The sequence below is a fragment of the Pteropus alecto genome, unplaced genomic scaffold (genome assembly GCF_000325575.1).
Source record: "Pteropus alecto unplaced genomic scaffold, ASM32557v1 scaffold24, whole genome shotgun sequence".
Classification (NCBI taxonomy): domain Eukaryota; kingdom Metazoa; phylum Chordata; class Mammalia; order Chiroptera; family Pteropodidae; genus Pteropus; species Pteropus alecto.
Window position 1 is genome coordinate 25,026,190 of NW_006439192.1, and position 23,582 is coordinate 25,049,771.

Here is a 23,582-nt window from a genome sequence, read left to right on the forward strand (position 1 = left end):
TTTAAATTAAAAAAAATAAATAAATAAACTAGATGGAGCTCAGCAATAACCCTAGGACATCCTTTATATTAAACTGGTCATGGATTCGATCAAGCCTGAGTGAATCAAGCATGATCTGATGGAATAAGAAGTACACAAATAATTGTTATAGTACTCCTGCAAAAAGAAAAAATTGAATTTAATCATGAGGAAACAATCAGACAAGTCCAGAAAATGGACACTCTACAAGATGTAGACAATTTTTTTTAAAAATGTAGCCCATGTTAAGAGTGTGGGAATACTACAGATTAAAAGAAACTAAAGAGGCATAACAATCAAATTCAATACATAAACTTATATATTGCATTTATATAAAATATACAATACAGTTCTCATGTATTAACCAAATCAGGGAAAGAATGTATGAATGTTAGGAGGGTCTGCCAAAGAAGTGAAATATTTTGTTCATGAAACCAGGCATATTAGGGTGACAATAATTAAGGCCATAGAGAAATATTATCCACAGCATAGAGGAAATGAGGACTATAGTCCCAACACCCATTACAAAGCACTTGCAAGAGCATTAAATGAGGTACAAGGGTAATTTTATCTATACACAATTCTCACCTTATGTGCTGCTCACTTTAGAACCTAATCTCTTAAAAATGTGACTTCACTTTAATGAAACAAAGGCTGATAAGCTCTTTTCCACATGGTTTTGGCCAGCTCTCTCTAACGCACCAGTCCCTGTTATGAGATACTACTCTGAATAAAAGCTTTTCATGATCTAATGAGTTTAAGAAATGCTGACTGATAGATCCCCGCCCTAAAAGATTAATAATCTTAATTGGAAATGCAAAAGCAAAATACAAATTACAGTTCACAGGGTAAAGGCAATGATGAATGTGTGCACTTAAAGGAAGCATTAAACTCTATTAGCTCTAGAGTCACAAATCCCAACCCTGACAGGTATTAGCTGTGTGACTTTGGATAAATTATAATCTCTCAGCTTTGATGTTCTCATCTATAAAATAGATTTTTACAGACCCACCCTTTTTAGTAGTGAGAATGACACTACTACTATGTCAGTTTTCTGTAGTTTGAAATAAAAAAGATGAGGGACTTGAAGCTGGACTTTACATACAAATAATGTAGAAAATAAAAAGAACTCAGTGACTGCTACAATTTAACACAGATAATGAAAGTCACTGAAAACAGTGGAAGAGTGTGTCACAGGATAACACACTCCCAATAGTTTATATATAGAAAACAATCTTTATTTAGAGGAAGGTTATTAGTCAGTTAACATCTAATATGTCAATGTAATAACTTATTCACCCTCCCCTTTAAAATACCTTTGTAATTGCTAACTTCTTTCATTTAAGTCTAATAATATATTAATCTCCATGTTATCACCAAAATTTTGGTTATGCATACATCCTGCTTGATTCTACATGTACTTCTTGATTTTCCTTCACCTAGATTTTTTTTTTCCTTACATCTATTGATCCATAGTAATAACCACAAAAGAGGATATCTTACTCTCAGAATTTTTAGTGACTTCTGGAAGAGATGAGTAAGTTTATACTAGACTATATCTAAAAGATTTAGCAATTATGGGTAATATTCCCTTTAGTATAATTTGATAAAGGAAGTTGGAGTTAACACTTACGAGAGGTGAGAACTGTATTGAGCAGTCTTAATTAACAACTTTATTTGGCCCAGGAGTTTGATGTTAACATCGAAAGAAGGTGAGAATTGAATTCTAAAATCCGTGAATAAACTGTGTGAAGGGAGAGCAGAATGATTTGCTAAGAGGGCTTACACGGAAGCCAACAGCTCATTCACCAGCCTAAAAGCAACTGGAGAATCTACGTAAAAATAAATGTCACTTTTTCATAAAGAAAAAGTAAAAAGCAAAAAGTCTCACAAAGAAAAGTATTAAGATTTCAATATAGCTATGAACTTTTCAATGATTCTATAGAATTATAAAAAAAAAAAAAATGGCTGCTTATGATAGGGTGCCTTTCTCAATGAATCTACAACTCCCTTTGAAGCTTTATTTAGAATACATGAATATAATCTGAATAATTTTTCTTGACATTCTTTATGCTTTCATCTTAGTTGTCACCCTGAGATCTCTTTGATTAGCTCTGCCCACTGTCTTATGGGTCACAGTTAGTACTCTCTTGACTCCATAACTCTTGACTCCATAACAGTAGATCTCAGAACATTACTCAACCACAATTATGTAACAGATCCTCCTTTGAAATTTATATTATCCTGTAATATAAATTTATCATCCTCATTTAATAATTCCAAGGCATCCCTCTATAGCTCATTTAATATTCTTCCTTACCAATTCCATTATCATCCTGAGTAATGTAAACATATATGATTATACCCTAGACACTATATAGCCTTATATAGTTCCTCAAGCCTCTCTACAACATCAATAATCATCGATATTATACTTCAATAAATTGTTTATTAAATAAACCCTTTATAAGAACTTCTTAATTTTCAGCCCATCCTATTTTCACACAAAACCTGTTCTTCACCCTTATGAAAATATAGTTTAATTATATCGCACCTAGTTTAGCAGCTATTTCCTAGCTTCTCTTGACCCTATCTAACTTTGAACCCACAGTTACACATTTCAAATACACTCTTCACACTTTCAAATCATTTGCCTAATCCACTTTATACCATAAACCACAAGTGTTAATCCCTAAGGAGGGTGCTCTTGCCCCTAAATTGCTGAGTATTGGGGAAGAAAATCATTTAATTCTACAAATTCTCCACTAAGAAGTTGGGCATTCTAATTTGAAAAGAATCTTCAATGCTATATGGTTATCCAATTAGTTAAACCTTCCATTCTCATTGCCCTAAATGAAAATAAATAAAAACTATAAACCATAAACCTGCTTCTTGCCTTCCTTTTCTCTATACTGGTTGCACATTAGAAACCTAGATCATATTTGTATAAATATCACTGCCTTGGACCCATCCCCAAACAATTAAGTCAGAATATATGGGTATGAAAACCATATATCTATCTGCTCTACATTTTTTATTTGCCTCCAAAGCATCACCTGTTCTTTCTAACAACCTACCTCCACCTTGACCTATAAATTACCTTAACTTTTTTCTAATAACTTCAATTTTTTCTTCTTATAAATCTAAAACTATTCTAAAATTGAAAAGTTAATTACAAAATAGTCTATAACAAAAAAAATAAAAGGTTATTTTGAGCTAGAGGTTATTGAAAAAATTAACAGTTAATATTTAAGCATTCATTTAACAACATAATGCCTTAAATAAAATATTACCTAAAGGATGTATCATGTATCAGTATGTTATGGTTGTTATCAGAATATATACAATTATATGTAACTGTGACATAAATACTATGATGATAAAGTAATTCTAGACTATAGCTCCCAAAAATATAATGATCAAATAAACATATTTCTTCATATAGTGAATACAAAAAACCAATATTTTCAACTTTTAGGAGCAAGTAAATGATTTCCCTAAAATACATATGGCATTATAGCATGCCAGAAGACGTTCTGTATTTTTAGTGGAAACTGAACTCTTACACCAAACTAGCAATTAAGATGTTATTTTTGCCTATGTAGGGCTTCAAAGCATCCCTTTGTTTAACGTACATATTCCCTATCCATATGTGCTAGCCCAGTTCTGGCAACTGTATTAATGCTCACTTGATACTATTCCTCAAATTTGATATGAGGGGAACTCAGAATCATCTAAGTGTTGTTTTTGAAAATACTTTTGTTCACCATCTTCTCTACCCATTTTGTCATGAGTTCGTTGTAAAAAGGTCCCTCTTCAAAATTTCAGAACACTGAAATTCCCTTTCTGCAAGTTAGTATGAGCAAAACTGTTTTTTTTTTTTCTTGACCTGTTACCAATATCTTCAGTTTCCACTACAGTTCAAAATGATTTAGACATTTACATAAAGTCTACAAATGAATATGCAATATGGAGAGTTTGGATGTGGAGCCACCGCACACAAAGAATTTGTTCTTGGGAAAAAAAAAAAAAGTGGTCAGCCAATGTAAAATAAGACAACCTGAGCTGACCTTAACCATTGAGGAATGGAATTTACAATTTAAAGCCTCCTGAAAAAGAAATACCCAGGCCCAAATGGTTTTACTGGAGATTCTATCAAACATTTAAATAAGTAATAGCACAATCTAAAATTGTGTAATTTTACACAATCTCTTCCAGAAAATAAAAGATGAGGAAATATTCCCGACTGGCTTTATGATGCCAATATTATAGTGATACCCAAACTAGACAAACAGTATAATGATATAAAATGTAAAAATAATACAAATCAATATCTATCATGAACTTAGATACAAAATTTTCAACAAAATGTTAGTAAATAGAATCCAGTGATGCAGAAAAAAAATAATATACCACAATTAAGTGTGATTTATTTTAAAATGCAAGACAGTCCAACATTTAAAAATCAGTCAATGTAATTTACCATATCAATAGGCTAAAGAAGCAAAATCATATTCAAAGGATACCAATAAAATTTTGACAAAATTCAACATCCATTCGGGGTTTTTATTTCTCAGAGAACTAGGAATAAACAACTTCCTCTTAATCATCAGAGAAATGCAAATTAAAACCACAATGAGATATCAACTACATCTATCAGAATGCCTTTCAATAAACTAACAAACGACAAGTATTGGCAAGGATGTGGAGAAAATGAAACCCTCATGCACTGTTGATGGGATTGCAAATTGGTGTAGCCACTATGGAAAAAAGTATACAGATCCTCAGAAAATTAAAAATAGAAAACTGTCTTATGACCCAGGAATTTATGCAAAGAAATCCAAAACACTAATTTGAAAAAATAAGCATCCCTATGTTCATTGAAACATTATTTACAATAGCTAAGATATGAAAGCAACCTCAGTGCCCATCAATAGATGACAGGATAAGACATGATATGTATATATTATGGAATATTACTTAGCTATAAAAAAGAACAAACTCTTACCTTTGCGATAACATAGGTGGACATAGAAGGTTTTATGCTAAGTAAAATAAGTCAAACAGAGAAAGACAAATACTGAATGTGGAATCTAAAGAACAAAACAAATAAACAAAACAGAAACAGACTCAGAAACAGAGAACTGATTGTTACCAAATGGGAGGAGGATTGGGGGGCTGGGTGAAAAAAAGTGAAAGGGATAAAGAAGTACAAAATGGTAGTTACAAAACAGTCATGGGCATGTAAAAATATAGCATAGGGAATAAAGTCAATAACTATGTATGGTGCCAGGTGGGTACTAGATGGGGAGATCACTTCATAAATTATAGAAATGTCTAACCACTGTGCTGTATATCTGAAACTAAAACATTGAATGTCAATTGTAACTGAAAAATAAAAGAATTTCCTCAACTTGATAAAGAACATCTACAAAAATCCTATAGCTATATCATACTTAATGATGAAAAACTAAATGCTTTCTCCCAAATATCAGATCAAAATGCAAAACATAAAACTAAGTTTTATAAGAAAAAGTTTTCTATAAATCTGAGAAGAAGAAAAAAAAAATTTGGGATTTAGGGCTAAGCAAGGAATTCTTCAATTTGATAACAAAATTAAGAACTATAAAAGGAGAAACTAATAAATTTGACCTCATCAAAATTAAAATCTGCAAAACATTCTGTTATGAGCATGAAAACATAAGCCATGGAAAACATAAAAGAAAATATTTGAAAACCTCATATCTGACGAAGGACTAGTCTCTATAATATATTTAAAAAAAAAAAAAAAAAAACCTATCAAAACCAGTAAAAAAAAATACAAATAGAAATGGGCAAAAGACAGAAACAGATATTTTCACCAAAGATGATATACAGATGACAAACAAGCACATGAAACAACGTTCAACAAGATTAAAAAAAGCACTTAAAAAGATGTTCAACACCATTAGCCATTAGAGAAATGAAAAAACCACATGAGATTGCACTCTATATCCATCAGAATGGCTAAAGTAAAATAATGACAACACCAAATTTTTAAGAGGATGTGGAAAAACAAGATCACTTATACACTACTGGTGGGAATGCAAAATGATACAGCCACCACGGAAAACATTTTGGCAGTTTCCTGTAAAGCTGAACATGCAACCACCATACAACCCCAGCATTACACTGTGGCATTTACCCCAGAGAAACACAAAAACCTGTACAAGAATATTCATAGTGGTTGTATTTGTAATAGCCAAAAACTAGAAACAATTCAGATGTCCTTTAACACATAGATGAACCTGTGGTACATCCATACCATGGAATATTACGCAGTAATAAAAAGAATGAACTGTTGATAAATGCAACAACTTGGACGGAGTTTGAGGAAATCATGTTAAGTTAAAAATAGCCAAACCCAAAAGGTCATAAACTGTATGATTCCATTTAACAGTCTTGAAATGACAAAATTACAGAAATGGAGAACTAATTCTGGAGGTGAGGAGTGGAATGAGTGTGTGCGGTGGCTATAAAGGGCAACGGGGGGATTCTTATGGTGACAAAACTGTTCTGTATCTTGAGTGTATTGAAACCAACACTGCTTATGATACTGTACTATAATTTTGCAAGATGTTACCAGTGTAAGATAATATGTAAAAAGTATATGATTTGTCTATTATTTCTTGCAAGTGGACGTGAACCTACAATTATTTCAAAAAAAATTAATTAAACAACAGCATTTACTGAATATGTATTATATTTGTATCTGTCCAAAATTTTCTTTAGTACGTTCCTACTGAAAAACATTTCATTTATCTCAAATTGCTTACCTCCATTTAACAGGAAGCAAGTTCTAATCACTGGACGTATTGAAAAGTAAATGAACTTCCTTATCAAGCATGTTCCCTCTATTAAACTGTTAAAAGAGAGTATGTCTAAAGGGGCTACTTCATTGTCTATAAGATATAATTAAATGATCTACAAGGGAATATCCGAACCAAAATTCTATCATATACTTACCTTTATATAGGACATAAAGACAAATCTTTTTTTTAATGACTATATGTTGAATTGCTCAATAAATATTTTACACAATAAAAGAATATTAGCCTATCCAAGTCATTTTCAAAACTACAATGACTTTTAACTTACTTTTAAATGCACAGTTATATTTGAGTACAATACTGAACAACTATTTAATTCTACTATATACATTTATCTTAAATATATAAACATGAGACAATACTTTTTTAAAAAATAAATCACCTGCACACAGAACACTGCCGCTGAGGCTGAAGAGCTGTAAACATAACAATCATAGAATAGTTTCGAGGTGGTGCTTTTATAAATTTTCGGAATTTATCACCATTCATTCGGAAGATTGAACGCCTGGAACTCCATTCCATCAGCTGTTCTACTTTTTCGGCTAAAAGATTCTGCAATTAAAAATAGAAATTTAAATTTACACAGGGTTAAAATCCTTCAGTTTGCATTTCCTATAAACAGAATTATATGAGATTATATTTTAACAAACATTAATTTCTGTTAAAAGTCCTTGTTTTGGTTAATATATTCACTGTTAACTGTACATGCATAAAATATTTCATTTTTCCTAATGATCTCAAAGGTAATAAAACAGATCAAAGGTAAGAGACAGACTTCTACTTCCAGAAGGATGAAATAAACATGCTTTTCTCTAATTCTCCCACTAAATATAGCTAAAAACTTTGGTCACAATATTGAAAAAAAAAAAAAAAGCATAAGAAGGCTTGGAAAAGTGGAAACAAGGAGGAGGACTGGCTATGGATCTCAGGACCAGAAGAATGACATGATGATAAGTTCCTTGGGTTTTCTTTTTGCCTCATCTATGCCAGACTGCTTGCTAGAGAAGTCCACAATCCAAGAATGCCAATGGATACAGAAAAAAAAAGGCCCCAAGAAAAGCCTGCTCTCTCTACCAAAAAAAAGAGGCAACCTAGTAAGACAAAAACAAATGAATAACTGCTCTACTCTAGCCAAACACCACCGAAAAATAAAATAATAAAATAACTGCAGTCCCGCCACTACCCTCACTAGCAAAGCCTAAATGAAGAGCCTCGACTCAACTTGAAATTTCCCTCTAAGCTTTAATATGTAACAAATAGAGGACTCTCACAAAAACAAAGCTGATTGAAAGAAGCTTATGTACAGAGTGCTGTATGGTTCTACTAATATCAAGGTCAAAAACAGGAAAAAAAAAATCTTCCGTTCTTAAAATCAGGATAGTAGCTAATCTGGAGCAGGCAGAGGGACAGTGGGGAGGCACCGTGCAAATGGAGCTGGGCAACAATGCAAATGGAGTTGGGGTGCTAATATTCTGTTCTGGAGTAGGGGGTAAGGGTAGGAGGAAGTAACACTCTAGCTTCTGTAGAGAAAACTCTTAGTCTTTAGAACATTCATTTTACCTGAAAAAGTCTGAGAAGTGGAAAGTTTATGGTGGTTTATGCCTACAAGAAAAGAAATTGTCTATCCTTGGAAAACCAAACAAGCATAAGTGGTTAGGGGAGAAAGGCTTGAATTGTGCCTTTTAAGCAAACTCTGTACTAGAACTTAGATGGAATTGTAATCTCTTACCCTTTCTTCTCAAGTGAAAAAGTGAGAACGGCTCCTCATGAAATCACTCAGAGACCAGGCACATATTCAAGGAGAGAATGCAGAATGATATAGCCACTATGGAAAATAGTATGGAGGTTCCCAAAATATTAAAAATGATTCCACAATCCCACTTCTGGGTATATATCCAAAATAAATGAAATCATAATCTCAAAGAGATATCTACCCCTAATGTTTACTGACATCATTCATAATAGCTAAGATATGGAAACATCTCAAATGTCCATTGACAGATGAACAGATAAAGAAAATGTTGTGTGCGCCATTTGCAACAACATGGATGAACATAAAAGACATTATTTCTAAGTGAAATAAACCAGTCACAAAAGGACATGATTCCACTCACATGAAGTATTTAAATCATACAAGCAGAGAACAGAGTAGTGGTTGCCCGGGGATGCAGGGAGAGGGAAATGGAAATGGGAAGTTGTTGCTCAGCAGGTATAAAGTGTGAGTTATAGAAGATGAATAAGCTCTAGAGGTCTGCTGTACAACATGGTGCCTATAGTTAACAGTACCATATAGTACACTTTAAAATGTTGAGGGCAGATAGCATGTTAAATGTTCATACTGCAAAATGCACACAAGCACACAATAAATTTTTGAAGGTGATGAATGTGTTTTTAGTACTCTGATTGTGGTGATGGTATCACAAGTGTGTGTGAACACACACATTATGTGTGTTCAATCTTTTGTGTATTAATTATAACTAAATAAAACTAATAAAAAAAAAAAAAGGGAGAGAGAAGGCAACTTATCCTCAGGGAAAAGACTCATTGAAACGCTTTGTACCTATTTAAGAAAGACAAAAGTAATATTGAAAAAAATAGATTTTGTCACTTTTAAACTATTCCCTTTTTGCTTAAATGGTGAACAATATAGAAATTAATGTATTTAAAGTAAATATCTGATTATATCTTGTGAATTATTTTTGCTTAAAAAGTCTCAATGTATTATATGAAATGTCTCAATTCTTTAAAATGTAAAAAAAAAAAAAAAATCCATGTTCTGGCACTACAATGAATAACAAATGACAGCATCATTAAGAAGTGAAATATCCCTCCTATTCTCTTTTAGTGTCCCAATTCCTCGATTATCCAGATTAGAACATCAGCAAAATGCACACAAAAACTTTCCTATGAGTTTTAAGTACCAAACAACTTTTAATATTTTCTTCCAAAACGTAAGCATGTGGGATGATGGAAGTGTTCTGTCTCATACTCTGGTGATGGAACTATAAGTATGTCTTTGCCAAAACACACAGAAATATGCAACACAAAAATGAATCTTATTTTATGCATTTTTTAAAACAACCAAGACTGGGAGAGGGGTCACAAAATGAAATACAAACTGTAACAAATGAACCTGACTGTATTACTAGTTAATAGTATAAAGATAATTTTGGAAAACAACATTTGATTAGATACTGTTAGAGCTAGAGAAAATAACTGTACATAAATGCCATACTCTACTTATTTTATTAAGCACTTCTGTTACTTTATGAATATACTAGAGTTGAACAAATAACCATATTATAGATAATGAAAGCCAGATTTATCACTGTCAGAAAAAAAAAAAAAACTTACAAATAAGGAGAGGTAGAAGCTAAAATAAATCCTGTGGTACTGGACAGTAGTTGAAGGCACCTATATTAACTTCTGGCTTTAAAACAGAGATCTGTATTTCTATGTTTTAGAGAGATACAGAAATAAATGTGGACCTGTTTACACGGGTCAGTACACATATATTCCCCAGTTCTGTCCTCTGAAAGGGCTGAGGAGTGATGATGTCCCAACACCAAGGAGCATACCTAATACTAACATCTTAGTTTCTAAATATCAGCCTCCATTAAAGAAACCAGGGTTCTCTGGAGAAATAGTTGATTAAAACACTGAGGCAGAGAGAAACAACATGAGACTAGAACACCTTGTAATACCAGAAAGTAAAGAAGCTCTCAAAATGGCATGTCAAAGGACATAGGAGCCAACTGGAAAAAGTTCCCAAACCAAAGTTAGAAAAATTTAAGCAACAGAAATGACAATAGTATTGAATTCTGAACTACATAATAAAAAATGTCCATCAGTCCATATTGATATAATTAAGATAATTGAATGAATGAACAAATAGGAGAAAAGGGATAGCTTTACCTTACAGAAGAATTCCAAATAATTAATGTAGCAGCAGTAAGGGAAATAGAGAAGCACATTAGACCACCAAAGTAAATACGACCCGCCAATGGGTTCTAAGTTTTGTGGATAAAATTTTAAGGAGAAGCAAAATTTACATAGTCTCAAAGTATCTTCCCAAAGATGTTTTAATTACCACGAGAAACATTAAAAAAAAAAAAAAATAGTACCATGATAGTGAAGAAACCCAGCAGACAATATGCCATCCAAATAATCAGTGATAACAGTACCAGTAATAAGACATATCAACATCATGTACTCCCTGATGATCCACTGAGAAGATCACATCACTTCTGTGATGTTCTTGGCAAAAATGCATAACCTCAATCTAATCATGAGAAAATATTGCACTAACTTAAATTTTGTAACATTCTACAAAGTAACTGACCAGTACTCTTCAAAGGTGTCAAGTTCATGAAAGACAAGGAAAGACTAAGGAACTGTCACAGACTGGAGAAGACTAAAGATACATGGAACAGATCCTGAAACAGGAAAGTGACATTAATAGAACTAGTGAAAACTGAATTATGACTAAAGGTTAGTTAATAGTACCAATCCAACTAATGTTAATTTCTTGTTGTTGATAATTGTACATTGCTAACCTTGGGAGAAATTGAGTGAAAGGTATATGGGAATGCTGTACAATTTTTGCAATTTTCTGTAAGTTTAAAATTATCTCAGAATAAAAGGAAAAAGAAAAATATAAACATATGTTATAAAAATACATTAGTTTCTTAAACTTTTTAATGTACACAAGTTTTACCTATTGGTCCATCTTCGTTGAGATAAGAGCTTTCTGTACTATAAGTTCAGAGAGATGGTTATAATTTAGTGTTGCTTTATAGTAGCTCATTTTCAAAATGAATTATTTTTAATTTTTGAAAGTATTATGATCAGGATCATAAAGGTGAGAAAAAAAGAAAACACTCAAGCAAAACTCTTAGATCAAGAGATTTTGATAGACTTGTTAGGAAATTCTGAGATTGATATTCGAAGCATGTCCTAAAGAAACAAGCATAGTTCCAAAGTGCATGTGTTTACACATGAGAAGCATTCCCTAATTCAAAAATATTTACTGAGTATCTACTACGTGCCAGGCACAAAATTAGGACCTAAGAATGTAAGAGTAAATATGATACAGTTCTTGCCCTTACTGACTTTATAGAGTGATGTTTCTCAAATTTTAATTGTGTACTGATCCTTTTTAAAGAAAATTCTTGAAGCCCATTCTCCTAGGTGTCTTTAGTTATTCCAATATTTAGAAATATAATAAACTCCTTGTTGTTCTATCTCACATAATTAAAACGAATTTAAAATTACAAAGGTAATGTCAAAACTTATTCACAGAAACAAACAGCAATTTAATATGATAAATGATGTTTAATAAAAACTAAAATGGCACTTGTTACTTGAAAACAACACTGTCAGTGAAGGTACACATTCTTTATACTGGTTATAGAATGATTCATTCTTTTTGCTACTTGGTGAGATAATTATGCTATAAAGGAAAATGGAAGCCAAATCATAAAAGCCTTAAAAAATTAAAGGTTAAGCCAAGATATGGAAACAATCTTAATACTCACTGATAGATGAATGGATAAAAATAGGTGATACACACACACACAGCCACACACACACACACACACACACACACAATATTATTCAGCCTTATAAAAGGAAATCCTGCCATTTGCAATAAAAAGCATGAACCTGGAGGACATTATGCTAAGTGAAATAATTCAGACATGAAATGACAAATATCACATGATCTCACTTAGTGGAATCTAAAAAAGTAGAAGAAAAAAAGTCAAGTTGATGGAGAGTAGAATAGTGGTCATCAAAAAGCCACGGGATGTGGGAAAGGGGAGATACTGATCACAGCATACAAGCTTTCAGTTATGAGTAAGTTCTGGAAACCTAACATACACCATGGTGACTACAGGTAATGATAATGATGTGTTATATACTCGAAATTTGCTGAGGGTAGTATTCTCTGGCATTCTTACCACATATAAAAAACAGTAACTATGGGAGGTGATAGACATATTAATTACTTTGACTATGGTAATCACAATGTATACATATATCAAAATATCACCTTGTATATCTTAAGTATAATTTTTATCAAAAATAAAGTTAAATTTGTTTAATAAACAAACATTTAATTTAAAAAAGTTAAGGGCTAGAAACTTTTATTTTAGAAAGATCTCTCAAGTTGCAAGGTTGAGAATGGACTGGAAAAGGGAAGAGGGTAGGCAAAGAAGTCAGTTGGGAGGCAGTAGAGGTTGACTTAAAATAATTAGCATGGAGCAGAGTGGAGGCAGTACAGATGGAGATTAAGTGAAGTCATATGAGAGATACATAGGTGTCCTAATTAATAGGACCTGGTGATCATAGAGGAGTGAGAAGATGGAGGGAGGAGTCAAGGATGACACTAAAGTTTTTGTTTTGAGCATGTGAGTAAATAATTTTCTAAGACAGAGAAACACAAGTGGAAAAGCAAGTTTGTAAGAAATTGAGTTCAATTTTAAGTGTTGATTTAATGTGCCCGCCTCCTATTTAAGGGCAGAGACTGTGGTCTGTTCACTCTTGTATTCTGCATGCCTAAAGTAGCCCCTAGCACATAGCATGCATCAATACATATTTACGGAATAAACTGACAAATTATAGCATGCTAATTTTTGAAAAGTACCCTTTGAAAAGTACATTGGTGTTAAAGCTCCAACTTCCCTAAAAGATACGAAAAGTTGACAGACAGTAAACAGAAAGAAGAAAGATAAAGACAATACAAAGTGTGAACAAGACTAAGAGAACAAGAGCCTCCCTTGTTTAAAAATCTTCAGTGGCTTCCTACTGACAGGATAAAAGTAGCATAGCATGTATGACCAAGAAACTATCTGGACCTCCCTATTTTAATAGTTTCATTTCCTGCTATTATCTCATCCTCTGCCTACACCACACCTCATATATCTTACATCTGGATGGGGAGCACCTAAGAAAACAGCATTTTTTTAATCAATTTCTTTCACAGTTCTTATATGAAGACTAAATTGAGGAGCCACTGCTTTATTCAATCTCAGAAACATGCCACTTCGTTTACATGACCAAGCCTAGCACAAAAGAAATATTTACCCCACCTCTCTTCCAATATTATCCCTTAGTGAATTTATCCTTGTCCTAATGAAGCCAATTCATATAACCATATGCAAGGGTTCTTTCATAAAGCCACCTAGGGACTGACTGCCAGTCCTTCCTTTGTAGAAACTTCTACTAAACTACCCACCACACTTATGATCTACTATGTTACCAGCTGCTCAAGGGCAAGAATTATGTATTATCACCTTTGTAGCTCTAGATTCTTGAAAAGTCCCAAGGACATAATAGATACCGATACAGTGTGTAACTGAAGTAGGAGTTACAAATTAGAAAATTTTAACTGAAAATTCAGAGAATATATCTAAATTCTATCAACAGCAACAATATAAAGATAGGGGAGAACCAAAAATAACAAAAATATTTCTAATTGAGCTTTGGTAGTTTTAACATATTTAAAATCATAAAATAGATTAGTATTCTATAAACACAAGACAGAGGACAATTTCTAGGTGTTTTAATTTTAGATATCAATATATATCACTACTTATAAGCTTCTAAAATAGAAATCAGTCAAAAAAGAAAAACAATAGGTTCATTTCTGAACCTATTCCTATACACTAGGTTATCTTTTATTCCACTTTCTATCCATAAGGATCAAAGTGATCAGTTTTTACATCTCTTGCCTCAAGTACCTTTTCTCTGTTTTAAAGCCAATAAAGCCAATAACCCAATAGTCAGAGGCACCTAAAATTACTATAAGATATATGCCTTTGATTCATTCTTTCTGAACTCCTATCTATGCACACTAAGGAAACATTAGGAGGTATACATTAGGAAGTAACTATATTAACTACATAAATGACTTATAAACAACAAAAAATAGAACCTATCGATGTCAAATTAAAACTTTTTCCTTCCCACTTCACTAATATTAACATACTATTACTGATAAAAAGCCACTCACAATTAGCCACATTCATTACAGAAATCATAAGTCAAGTTTTTTTTAATGTAGCATTATCATCTGTACAATAATATGAAGTTAACAATCAACTAAGAGTAATAAATATTTAATGAGTATTACCAAAGTGTCAGGTACCATATCTACAATCCTATTCCACAGGAAATAAAAAATTCAGGCTCAGAGAATCTAAATTACTCAAGATCAAATTAACAAGTGGTTAAGTAGGCATTCAAATTCAGCTTTTCTATTAACTCCTATGCTGTTTTCTCCATGTAATAGGGATGTGTGTGCATGTTATACATGCTTGTGTGATATACATATAGATAGATAGATAGATAGATAGATAGATAGATAGATAGATAGATAGATAGATATATGAAGGAAGGAGAGTGAGCGAGAGGGAGGTGTGAGGGAAGGAGGGACGGGGGGAGAGAGAATTATATACATTCTTCAAAAAAAAACTTGGGGGCCATTTAAACAACTGTAGACTTTTCTACACAATGAGACAGTTTAAAATAAAAGTTTCTCTAATTTGATTCCCTGACTAGGCCTGGAAAGTTATTCTTTGTAAGCATGCATCATGTATAGCAAAAAGTAGGCCAAATAAGTTAATGTGTGATTTCCAATAGCTTGAAGGCTTTAATATAGAAAAATATATTTTAAAAGTACCAATATATTTGAAAAACATAATAGCAAAACTATTTATGATTAAAAATGAATTTAGAACACAATTTAAGAATCAAGTGTTAGATTCTCTATTTACAAAATAATGTACAGAAGTGATCTGATTAACTGCCACCTTCGTACAGAAAAAGAAGTGGTCTAGAAAGGGAGGTTTTTAGGGCATCATAGTTGATTCAAACTTTCAAAAGCATCTCTTATAAAGAAGGTTGAGCTAATTCTCCAAGGAAAATGTTACAACACAGTAGAAATATTCAGTAAGGAATAGAAATCTGATAATGTGAATTCAATGATCTACTAGGAAAGAATCATAGGTTGAGCTACAGTCCCCAAATGAATTGTCCCCAACAATTCATTCCATTGTTGCATTTCTGTGACAGGACTTTAGCCTTGTTTAAGGACAAGACTGGGTGCATTTGTCTTTTCAAAGTTATTTCCCTTTTCAGGGCCATTCATACTCCTCTCTGTTGAGATTTTTTCCTTTCTGCTACTATTTTACTTCTCCAGAACTACTTTCAAGACTTCACCTTCTTGACAAGAGTAATGTTCATGAACCTTAACTCTCTATTCCCACGGGAGAAATAAAACTTTGGCTTAAAAAAAATCATTCCTAAGGAAACTTGGTGTATTTAACGGAGCACAAAAAAATCCATAAGATAGAATATAACGCAACCTTTAGAAACTGAGAAAGCACCATATGTCCATTTTAAAACTGGAAAAGGATTTGATGACTCAAGTTCGAATGATGATTCGTTATTTACATGCAATGCAACTTGACCAAATTATTTCTCTGAATCTGTTTCTTCATCTCTAAAATTAAACTAACACCTCACAAAGATGTTGGTAAGATTAAATGAGTTAATGTACGGTAAACTACTAACACAGCATCCTGCAAAGAATAGGCACTCAAACTTTGTTCCCCTTCTATCAGCAACATTAATTGGGTTGGTAAAGAAACATCTACGGTGGGTTTTTAAAAATCTCCTTAACATCTTAAATCTCAGAGATACCGAATGCTTTCTGAGTACTTATTACATGACAAGTGCTGTGCTAAATTTATAAATAAGCACTGTGGATTACTAATTACATGAAAAACACTGTGTTAAATTTATGGAAAATGAAAGAGGAGTACAACAGATCTTACTCTCAAGGCCTTTTAGCAAATATGTTCTGGCATTTAAAAAATACATTCTTTATATTAATGAGTTATGGTTGTCGCTTTGCTGTTAAGTAAATAGCTTAATGACAACTCAGGAAAGGATGGCATAAATTCTTATTTCTGTGAACACTAACTGATTGATAATGGCTAATTTAAATTCACTACAGAGAAAAACTCTGAAACCTGGACAGGTACTATGTCAAGCGTGTGTGAGCAGTTGGAGTTTGTCTGCTACTGGCAGAAGGCCGGAAAACAGAGGCACAGGTGCCATAAATCTACCACATCAGAAAAGGGAAAAGAAATCTAAAACTTAGAATCTTCAAGAGAGAAACCCTGTCCTTACTGGCAGGTCCCATACATTAATGAAGTTAAGATAGTTATATTAATTCTAAGTCCCCAGCCCTCTGTCTCAAATTTTTATCTTAATGTTTTTATGAAAACTGAATTTTAAGGCAATTCACTATTAATAATTCAAACTTGCATAATATATAGAGAAGTCCCCAACACATTTTACTCAATTTTTAGTCAATTCATTTTCTAACAAACCAATTCATAACAAAATATAAAGAAATGGTACATTTCACTAAACAACATGTAATTAAATTGTTCATTCCAAAGTAAAACTTAACTAAGAAAAAAAATTCACTAATCTAATACTGTTATACTTATATTTTTATTTCCAGCAATTTATCTCTAGGTACATTTTAATGATGACCAGATGGACCAAAACAAAGTATGTATGTGGTCTCATGTCTTAAAGAGAGACATTAGAAAAATAGCTTATATGTCTGTGTACCAGTCACCATGTAGTATTTATTTAGGTAGCTATCATCGAAATAGCCACAATATAACTGGCTCACAGTAATTTACAGGATATAGACTTGGTATGAGACTAACTACACTTATGCAAAAGTATATCTAAAGATAAATCATAAAGTCATATAAATAGTTGAAAATGGTCTTTTTTTAGAATTGAGAGTTATTGTGTCTTACTTTTTACTGTAAAGTGAAGATAGCTTTTTAGTTTTAGGTGTTTTTTTTTTTTTTTCATGTGGGTTGTGTTCATGACTGTTTTTCACTATAAAATTGTTTAAGTATAACATTCTCCTGTTAAGAGACAGCACTATTAGAATTTTGATCACTGAAAGATCAAAATATGAAGCTATTTTAATAAGGGACAGTCATAAAATAAGCTAAATGAGTACCTCATTTTTATTACACACCACTGCATTAGTTTCTGTCACCATCTCTCTTGAACTTATTCATATCTTTGTTGGATACTTATTCTTGTATAAATAAATATCCCATTTTTAAAATAGGTACCAGATACAAAGAATCACAGCAGCTATAAGAGAAGAAAATCTACCTGCAGCTGTACACAGCCATCTGGATTTCCTCCCTTGAGAACAGACAACATGGCTATTACTAGTATTAATGAATGTAGCAGATATCCTATTATAATAATACATTATATCACAAAATAATCTGCACTGCTTTAGTTTGTATATAACCATTAACATATGTTACAGCTGAAGGAAACTCTTACTATAATATGAAAAAAACAAAAATATTAACAATCCATAAGTTGTAAAACTGAGATTGATTGTAAGCAAGTTTATTCTTGAGTCATATGAACTAATCAGTAAAGTCTGTGATGGTTAAATTATTAAAACCAAGAAAAACTAAATAGAATCCAACAGAAAACATGCCAAGAACAAAGCTTTAAATGTAGTTAAAAAGTTTTCCAATGCCTTTCATCAACCTAAATAAGATTTGGTCTACCAAATTACTTCCAAATGGCAGGAGTAAGTAAAATTTTAGAGTAAAACAAAAGGTTTCTTTGGTTATTTTATGTAAAAGGTATACTAGTAAAATTATTACAGCTACCTACTAACTGAAATTCATATTACTGATAGAGCTCCAAAGATGTGGGGCACCAAAATCTCCAAAGAAACGTCTTACATGGGGCTTTATGTAGAAAGCTCTGAGCAATAATAGAGGAAATATCCTAACTTCATACCCGCCCCTGGGATAGAATGAGATGCCCCTACTACTGTTCCACTTATGCCTATAATATGAAGTATATTGAAATGTACTGTTTATGACAAGTACAAAAATAATGTAAGGTAGCAAAGCAAGCAAAAAAAAAGTAATAAATTCAAACTAGAACCTCTTGGGGAGAAAGGTGGGAGTGGATAACTACTTGAGACTGAACTCTAACCAAGAGATAAATCAAAATAAAGAATTCAGGAAAGGGGAAGCTATGGTAAAAGACTAAATCTTTACTACAGTGTTTACTAAATGGAAATACATTTAAATGTAAAACTAAGAATAAACAACTCTAGCAATTATTGTTATAGACTATCTGACCATCTTGGTTTGCCTAGGAGGCCCCAAATTATACTTGCTGTCCGTGCATATTGAATAACAGCACCCCATTTCTCTCTCAAAAATACCCCAGTCTGGATAAATTATATGGTCACTCAAAATTGATAAGATTATGTTCCATAGTCAGACAAAGTATTTATTAAATATTTATTAAATATTGAGAGACAAGGAAGGAAATTTGAAAGGAAATGTAAGAGTACAAAATTTCCACATCTTCTATAGCACAGTCAATCAATATAGACTTTAATTAAAACACAGTATTATTGAAAACAGTGGTTAGTGCTATACTTGTTGAGAGAAGAAAGGATACCAATGCTGGTGACTTACTTTAAAATGCATTAAGATTTTTGGATGTTGGATGAATGATAAATAAGATGGATACATAATAAAAGAAGCACAGTACAATGTTCCATGTAGAATCTAGGTGGTAGGTATTTGAGTATTCATTGTAAAATTCTTTCAACTTTTCTGCATGTTTGAAAATATTCATAATAAAATGTTAGAAGACAGTGGTTTCTGGATGGTAAAATATTTTAGTGCATTTGTTTTGCTCTCATATTTGAACATTTCTATTTTGCTTCTTGTTATAGATGTATCATTTTACAAATGTGTCAATTTATAACTATAATGCTAGTTTAAAGAGTTGTCATCAACTATTGATGATGAATTTCTAACACTAAATTATAAAAACAAAGCCCAAAACTTAAAGCCCAAAACTGTGTCTTATTCATTATTGTGTCCCCAGTGACCAGCCCAATGCCTGCCTCATAAATACTTAACAAAGTAATGGACCATTTTGTTGGAAATGCAGAAACAGAATTAACACAGCTCTCTCATGGCGTATATAGTCCTTGGTCCAGACACCCTTCCCCATTCACTCGTGGAAGAATTACTCTTTTCAAAACATTTGCTATAATGATCAGAGACAGGAGCCCAGGGTGAAAACTGATCATTTAAACTTGGAAGTAGTGTGTATATAAGGTCCCATGTTAAGTGCTAATATTCATTTGGTAAAAATATAAAAATATTTTGTTTCATTTAACATATAAATGTATTATGTTATACTAAAATAACCACTAAAAATGTTAATAGATAAAACATAGATATACATTGGTACAACCTTTCAAGGTCTTAATAATAATACATATACAATTTTAATGTGTGTACCCATTTCGTACAGCAATATCATTTTTAGGAATTTATCCTGAAGAAAAAAATCAGACAAGGCATACGTGTTTATGTAAAAGGATATTCACTGCAGGGCTGTTTATAATTGCAAATACTTGGAAATTATGTGTATGCCTATAAAAAAGAGATTAGTTAGATCATAATATGGTATGTAATACAATACTATTATAGTCATTAACAAGTCAGGTAGACTTATCTAAAAGGATATCCACAATTTATTTTTAAATAACCCAAAAGGCTTACTTATCAGAATACTGTGTAGAGTACTGATTCCTACTCTACACAGTATTCTGATTGAATGAATACATGTGTGTGTTCATTCAACTTATTTTACGTAGCTGCTAAACATCTGAAAAGATATATAGCAAATTGATAATGGTTTATTTCTAGAGGGGAAGATTATAGGGATATGCTTATCTCTACTCTTTACATTTCCATGTTGTTTAAATTTTCACTTATATTACTTTATCAACAAAAGTTATTGTCCATTAAAAAGAGGCAGTGAAAGAGATACCCAAAAAGAATAGATTTGAGCTTTTCTGGAGATAAACATGCCAGAAATGGGTAAATTTAAGACTATGAAGTTATTGCAGAGTAACACAGTCTTAACCATATTAACAGTTTCCATTCTGCTACCATAAATATCAACCACTATTCAAAGACTTACTTTTACAATCTAAATAGAAAAGCAAAAGCAAATCCTAATGTCCAGTGTCTTCCTCCAATATCACATTGAAACTTTTACATCAAAATTTTGTTTTAGAAACCTATGCATGTTAACACCTATAGGCATAATTCATTTTTTCCATTGTTGTAGAGCATCCAATCATATTAAATTACTCTATTTCTCAACAATGGTCATATAGGTTTTCCCCATTTTTTAAAATTCTTATAAACGATGTTACAATCATGACCATTAATCATTGGTGAGAGACTCTCTTCAAGGGTTCTTTCTTAAACTAGGTCTTTATAGGTTCCACGATTAGATCAGAGAAACCATGCACTTGGAAAGAAGAAAAAACATGACTCCATTTTCACAAATCTCCAACTAAAATTTAACATTTCAATTACAAAAATTAAGACGACAAAACAGTAAATTTAACAGTATCTGTGACTTTGTAACCAAAAGAAATAATGGATATTTTCCTATTTCATTCCTTTTTATAGCTCTAGCTATTACTTACATTCATCACGACTTTGAGATTGCAAAAATTATCAGGGCTCTCATTAGATTCTTGTTATAAAATTACTTCATAAACATGTTACTGCAGCACATTTTTTATATTTTGATAACTATATTTTAATATGCTTTTTTATATTTCTATGTATTTTATTCATTTAAAAATTATATGAAGTGCATAGACTTCACCAGATTGTCAAATCTGCCAATAGCACACAAAAAAATTAGTAACTAATTGCAACATACTGCCAAATTGCTTATCCAGACTAATTATATCAATGGACATTCCCACCAGCAATGTGTGAGTTTCCATTTTCCAACATCCTTATCAGCACTATCAGACTTTTAAAATTTTTTTCCAGTCTGATGGGTAACAAACAGTATCTCAATATGCTTATAATTTCCATATACCTAATGATCAATGATATTGTATGCATTTTAATATGTTTACTAACCACTCACATTTCCTCTATGAAATGCCTGTTCAAAACATTTATCTACTTTTCAACTGAGTTGTCTTTTCCTATTATTTTATAGTAGTCCTTTATTGGTGATTAATTAGTAACACATTAGTAATTAATATTAATCATTTGCATGAGTGGCAACTATTTTCAGGCATCTAGGACTTGACATATAATTTATGGTATCTTTTTTGTCATGCAGACTTTTGTTTTTAATGTGGTCAAATATGGTTAATTCAATTTGTTCCTTTATAATCTGTACTTCTTCGTGTCTTTATTTTTAAAAAAACCTCTATTTTAATATCATAAAATAGTCTCCTAACCTAATAGGATTAAAGTTTTATTTACGCTTAGGTTTTTATTTTCATTAATTTTATTTATGATATGAAGTAATGATCTAATTTTACTTTTCTGTAGATCTCTTTCATTTTTTTCTCTTTGTATAGAACAAATGCAATTAATAACAATAACATGTAGTAACAATAACAGCTAACATAGATTAAACTCACACTTCTAGGCAGTATGCTAACAATTGTGTGTGTGTATGCTTACAAAATTAGGTAATTTGCACAAAATCACAAAAATAGCTACTTGTGTTGTCTGACTACAAACTATACTACTTATCAAAGACCACCATATGACCTCTTCATTCCATCATGAGAAACTGCCTCTAAATAAGCTCAACAATACTTTTTAACAAGTGAGTGTAAAATGTAAAGATGTATAAGATACAATCCACTTGACAAATAAGGAAATAAAATCTATTAAATATTTTTCACCGTATCTGTATTAAAATTCATTTAAGGGAGGTTTTTCCTCCCAAAGAAATAAAATTTTATCATATATGCTATACATAATCTACAGAAAATAAGTAGTTCTGTGTGAACAGCAGGCAGTAAAACAATAAATATACTAGTAAATGAAATTTCATATAATACAAATTGTAATATAAAAGTAAATACCAGTATTGTATTTCAGTTAATTCTGAAAACTAAAAGGCAAATCACAATAAAAATACCAACAATGTCATCCACATAAAAATCATTTGGTTAATAAACACATTTTAGGCTTGCTAACCATAGATACTCTGAGAACAAATCCAATGATGACCTTTTATAAAGTGAAGTCATTGAGTGTTCTATAGAGTTACAGACTTATAGCTTTAATTACTTCTCTTGATATCAGCGAACCTGTGCTTTTCCCACTAAAATGGAAAAATATTTCTAATAAATACATAAAATATTTAACACAGTACCTGCACATGTAACCTCTTGATGTATATAATTACTAATAATAAATAATTTGGATTAGTCATTTCTATTGTTATGAAGGTTAATGTTGATATTCCATTTAACCATTATACCAGAAACAAAATTCCTTTTAGCAAAACTAATAATGCTAACAAACAAAAAAAAAGTTCAGAACCTATAGCAGGTAGCTGAATTATTCACTGATAGAGTTCAATTATTCACTGATAGAGTTCAATAAGAGAGTAACTTCTTAGCCTGAGGGTCAATCTCTCACATTTATGTATAAACAATTAAGGCTCAACTACAACAGGAGGGCACACACAATCCACACAAGGAACACACATGGAGTACCGGCTCAGGTGACCAGGGAGACT

At 31.9% G+C, this 23,582-nt stretch overlaps 1 protein-coding gene across 3 annotated transcripts in view; it reads right to left on the bottom strand.

Moving 5' to 3' along the window:
* The window catches only part of TUSC3 (tumor suppressor candidate 3), a 158,159-nt gene that overhangs the window by 103,620 nt on the left and 30,957 nt on the right, over window positions 1-23,582 (bottom strand). For all 3 annotated transcript variants that reach the window (XM_006916428.3, XM_006916429.3, XM_025049884.1), the window contains exon 2: window positions 7,270-7,439. In XM_006916428.3, coding sequence (XP_006916490.1) covers window positions 7,270-7,439 — 170 coding nt within the window. The remainder of the gene's footprint in view (window positions 1-7,269; window positions 7,440-23,582) is intronic.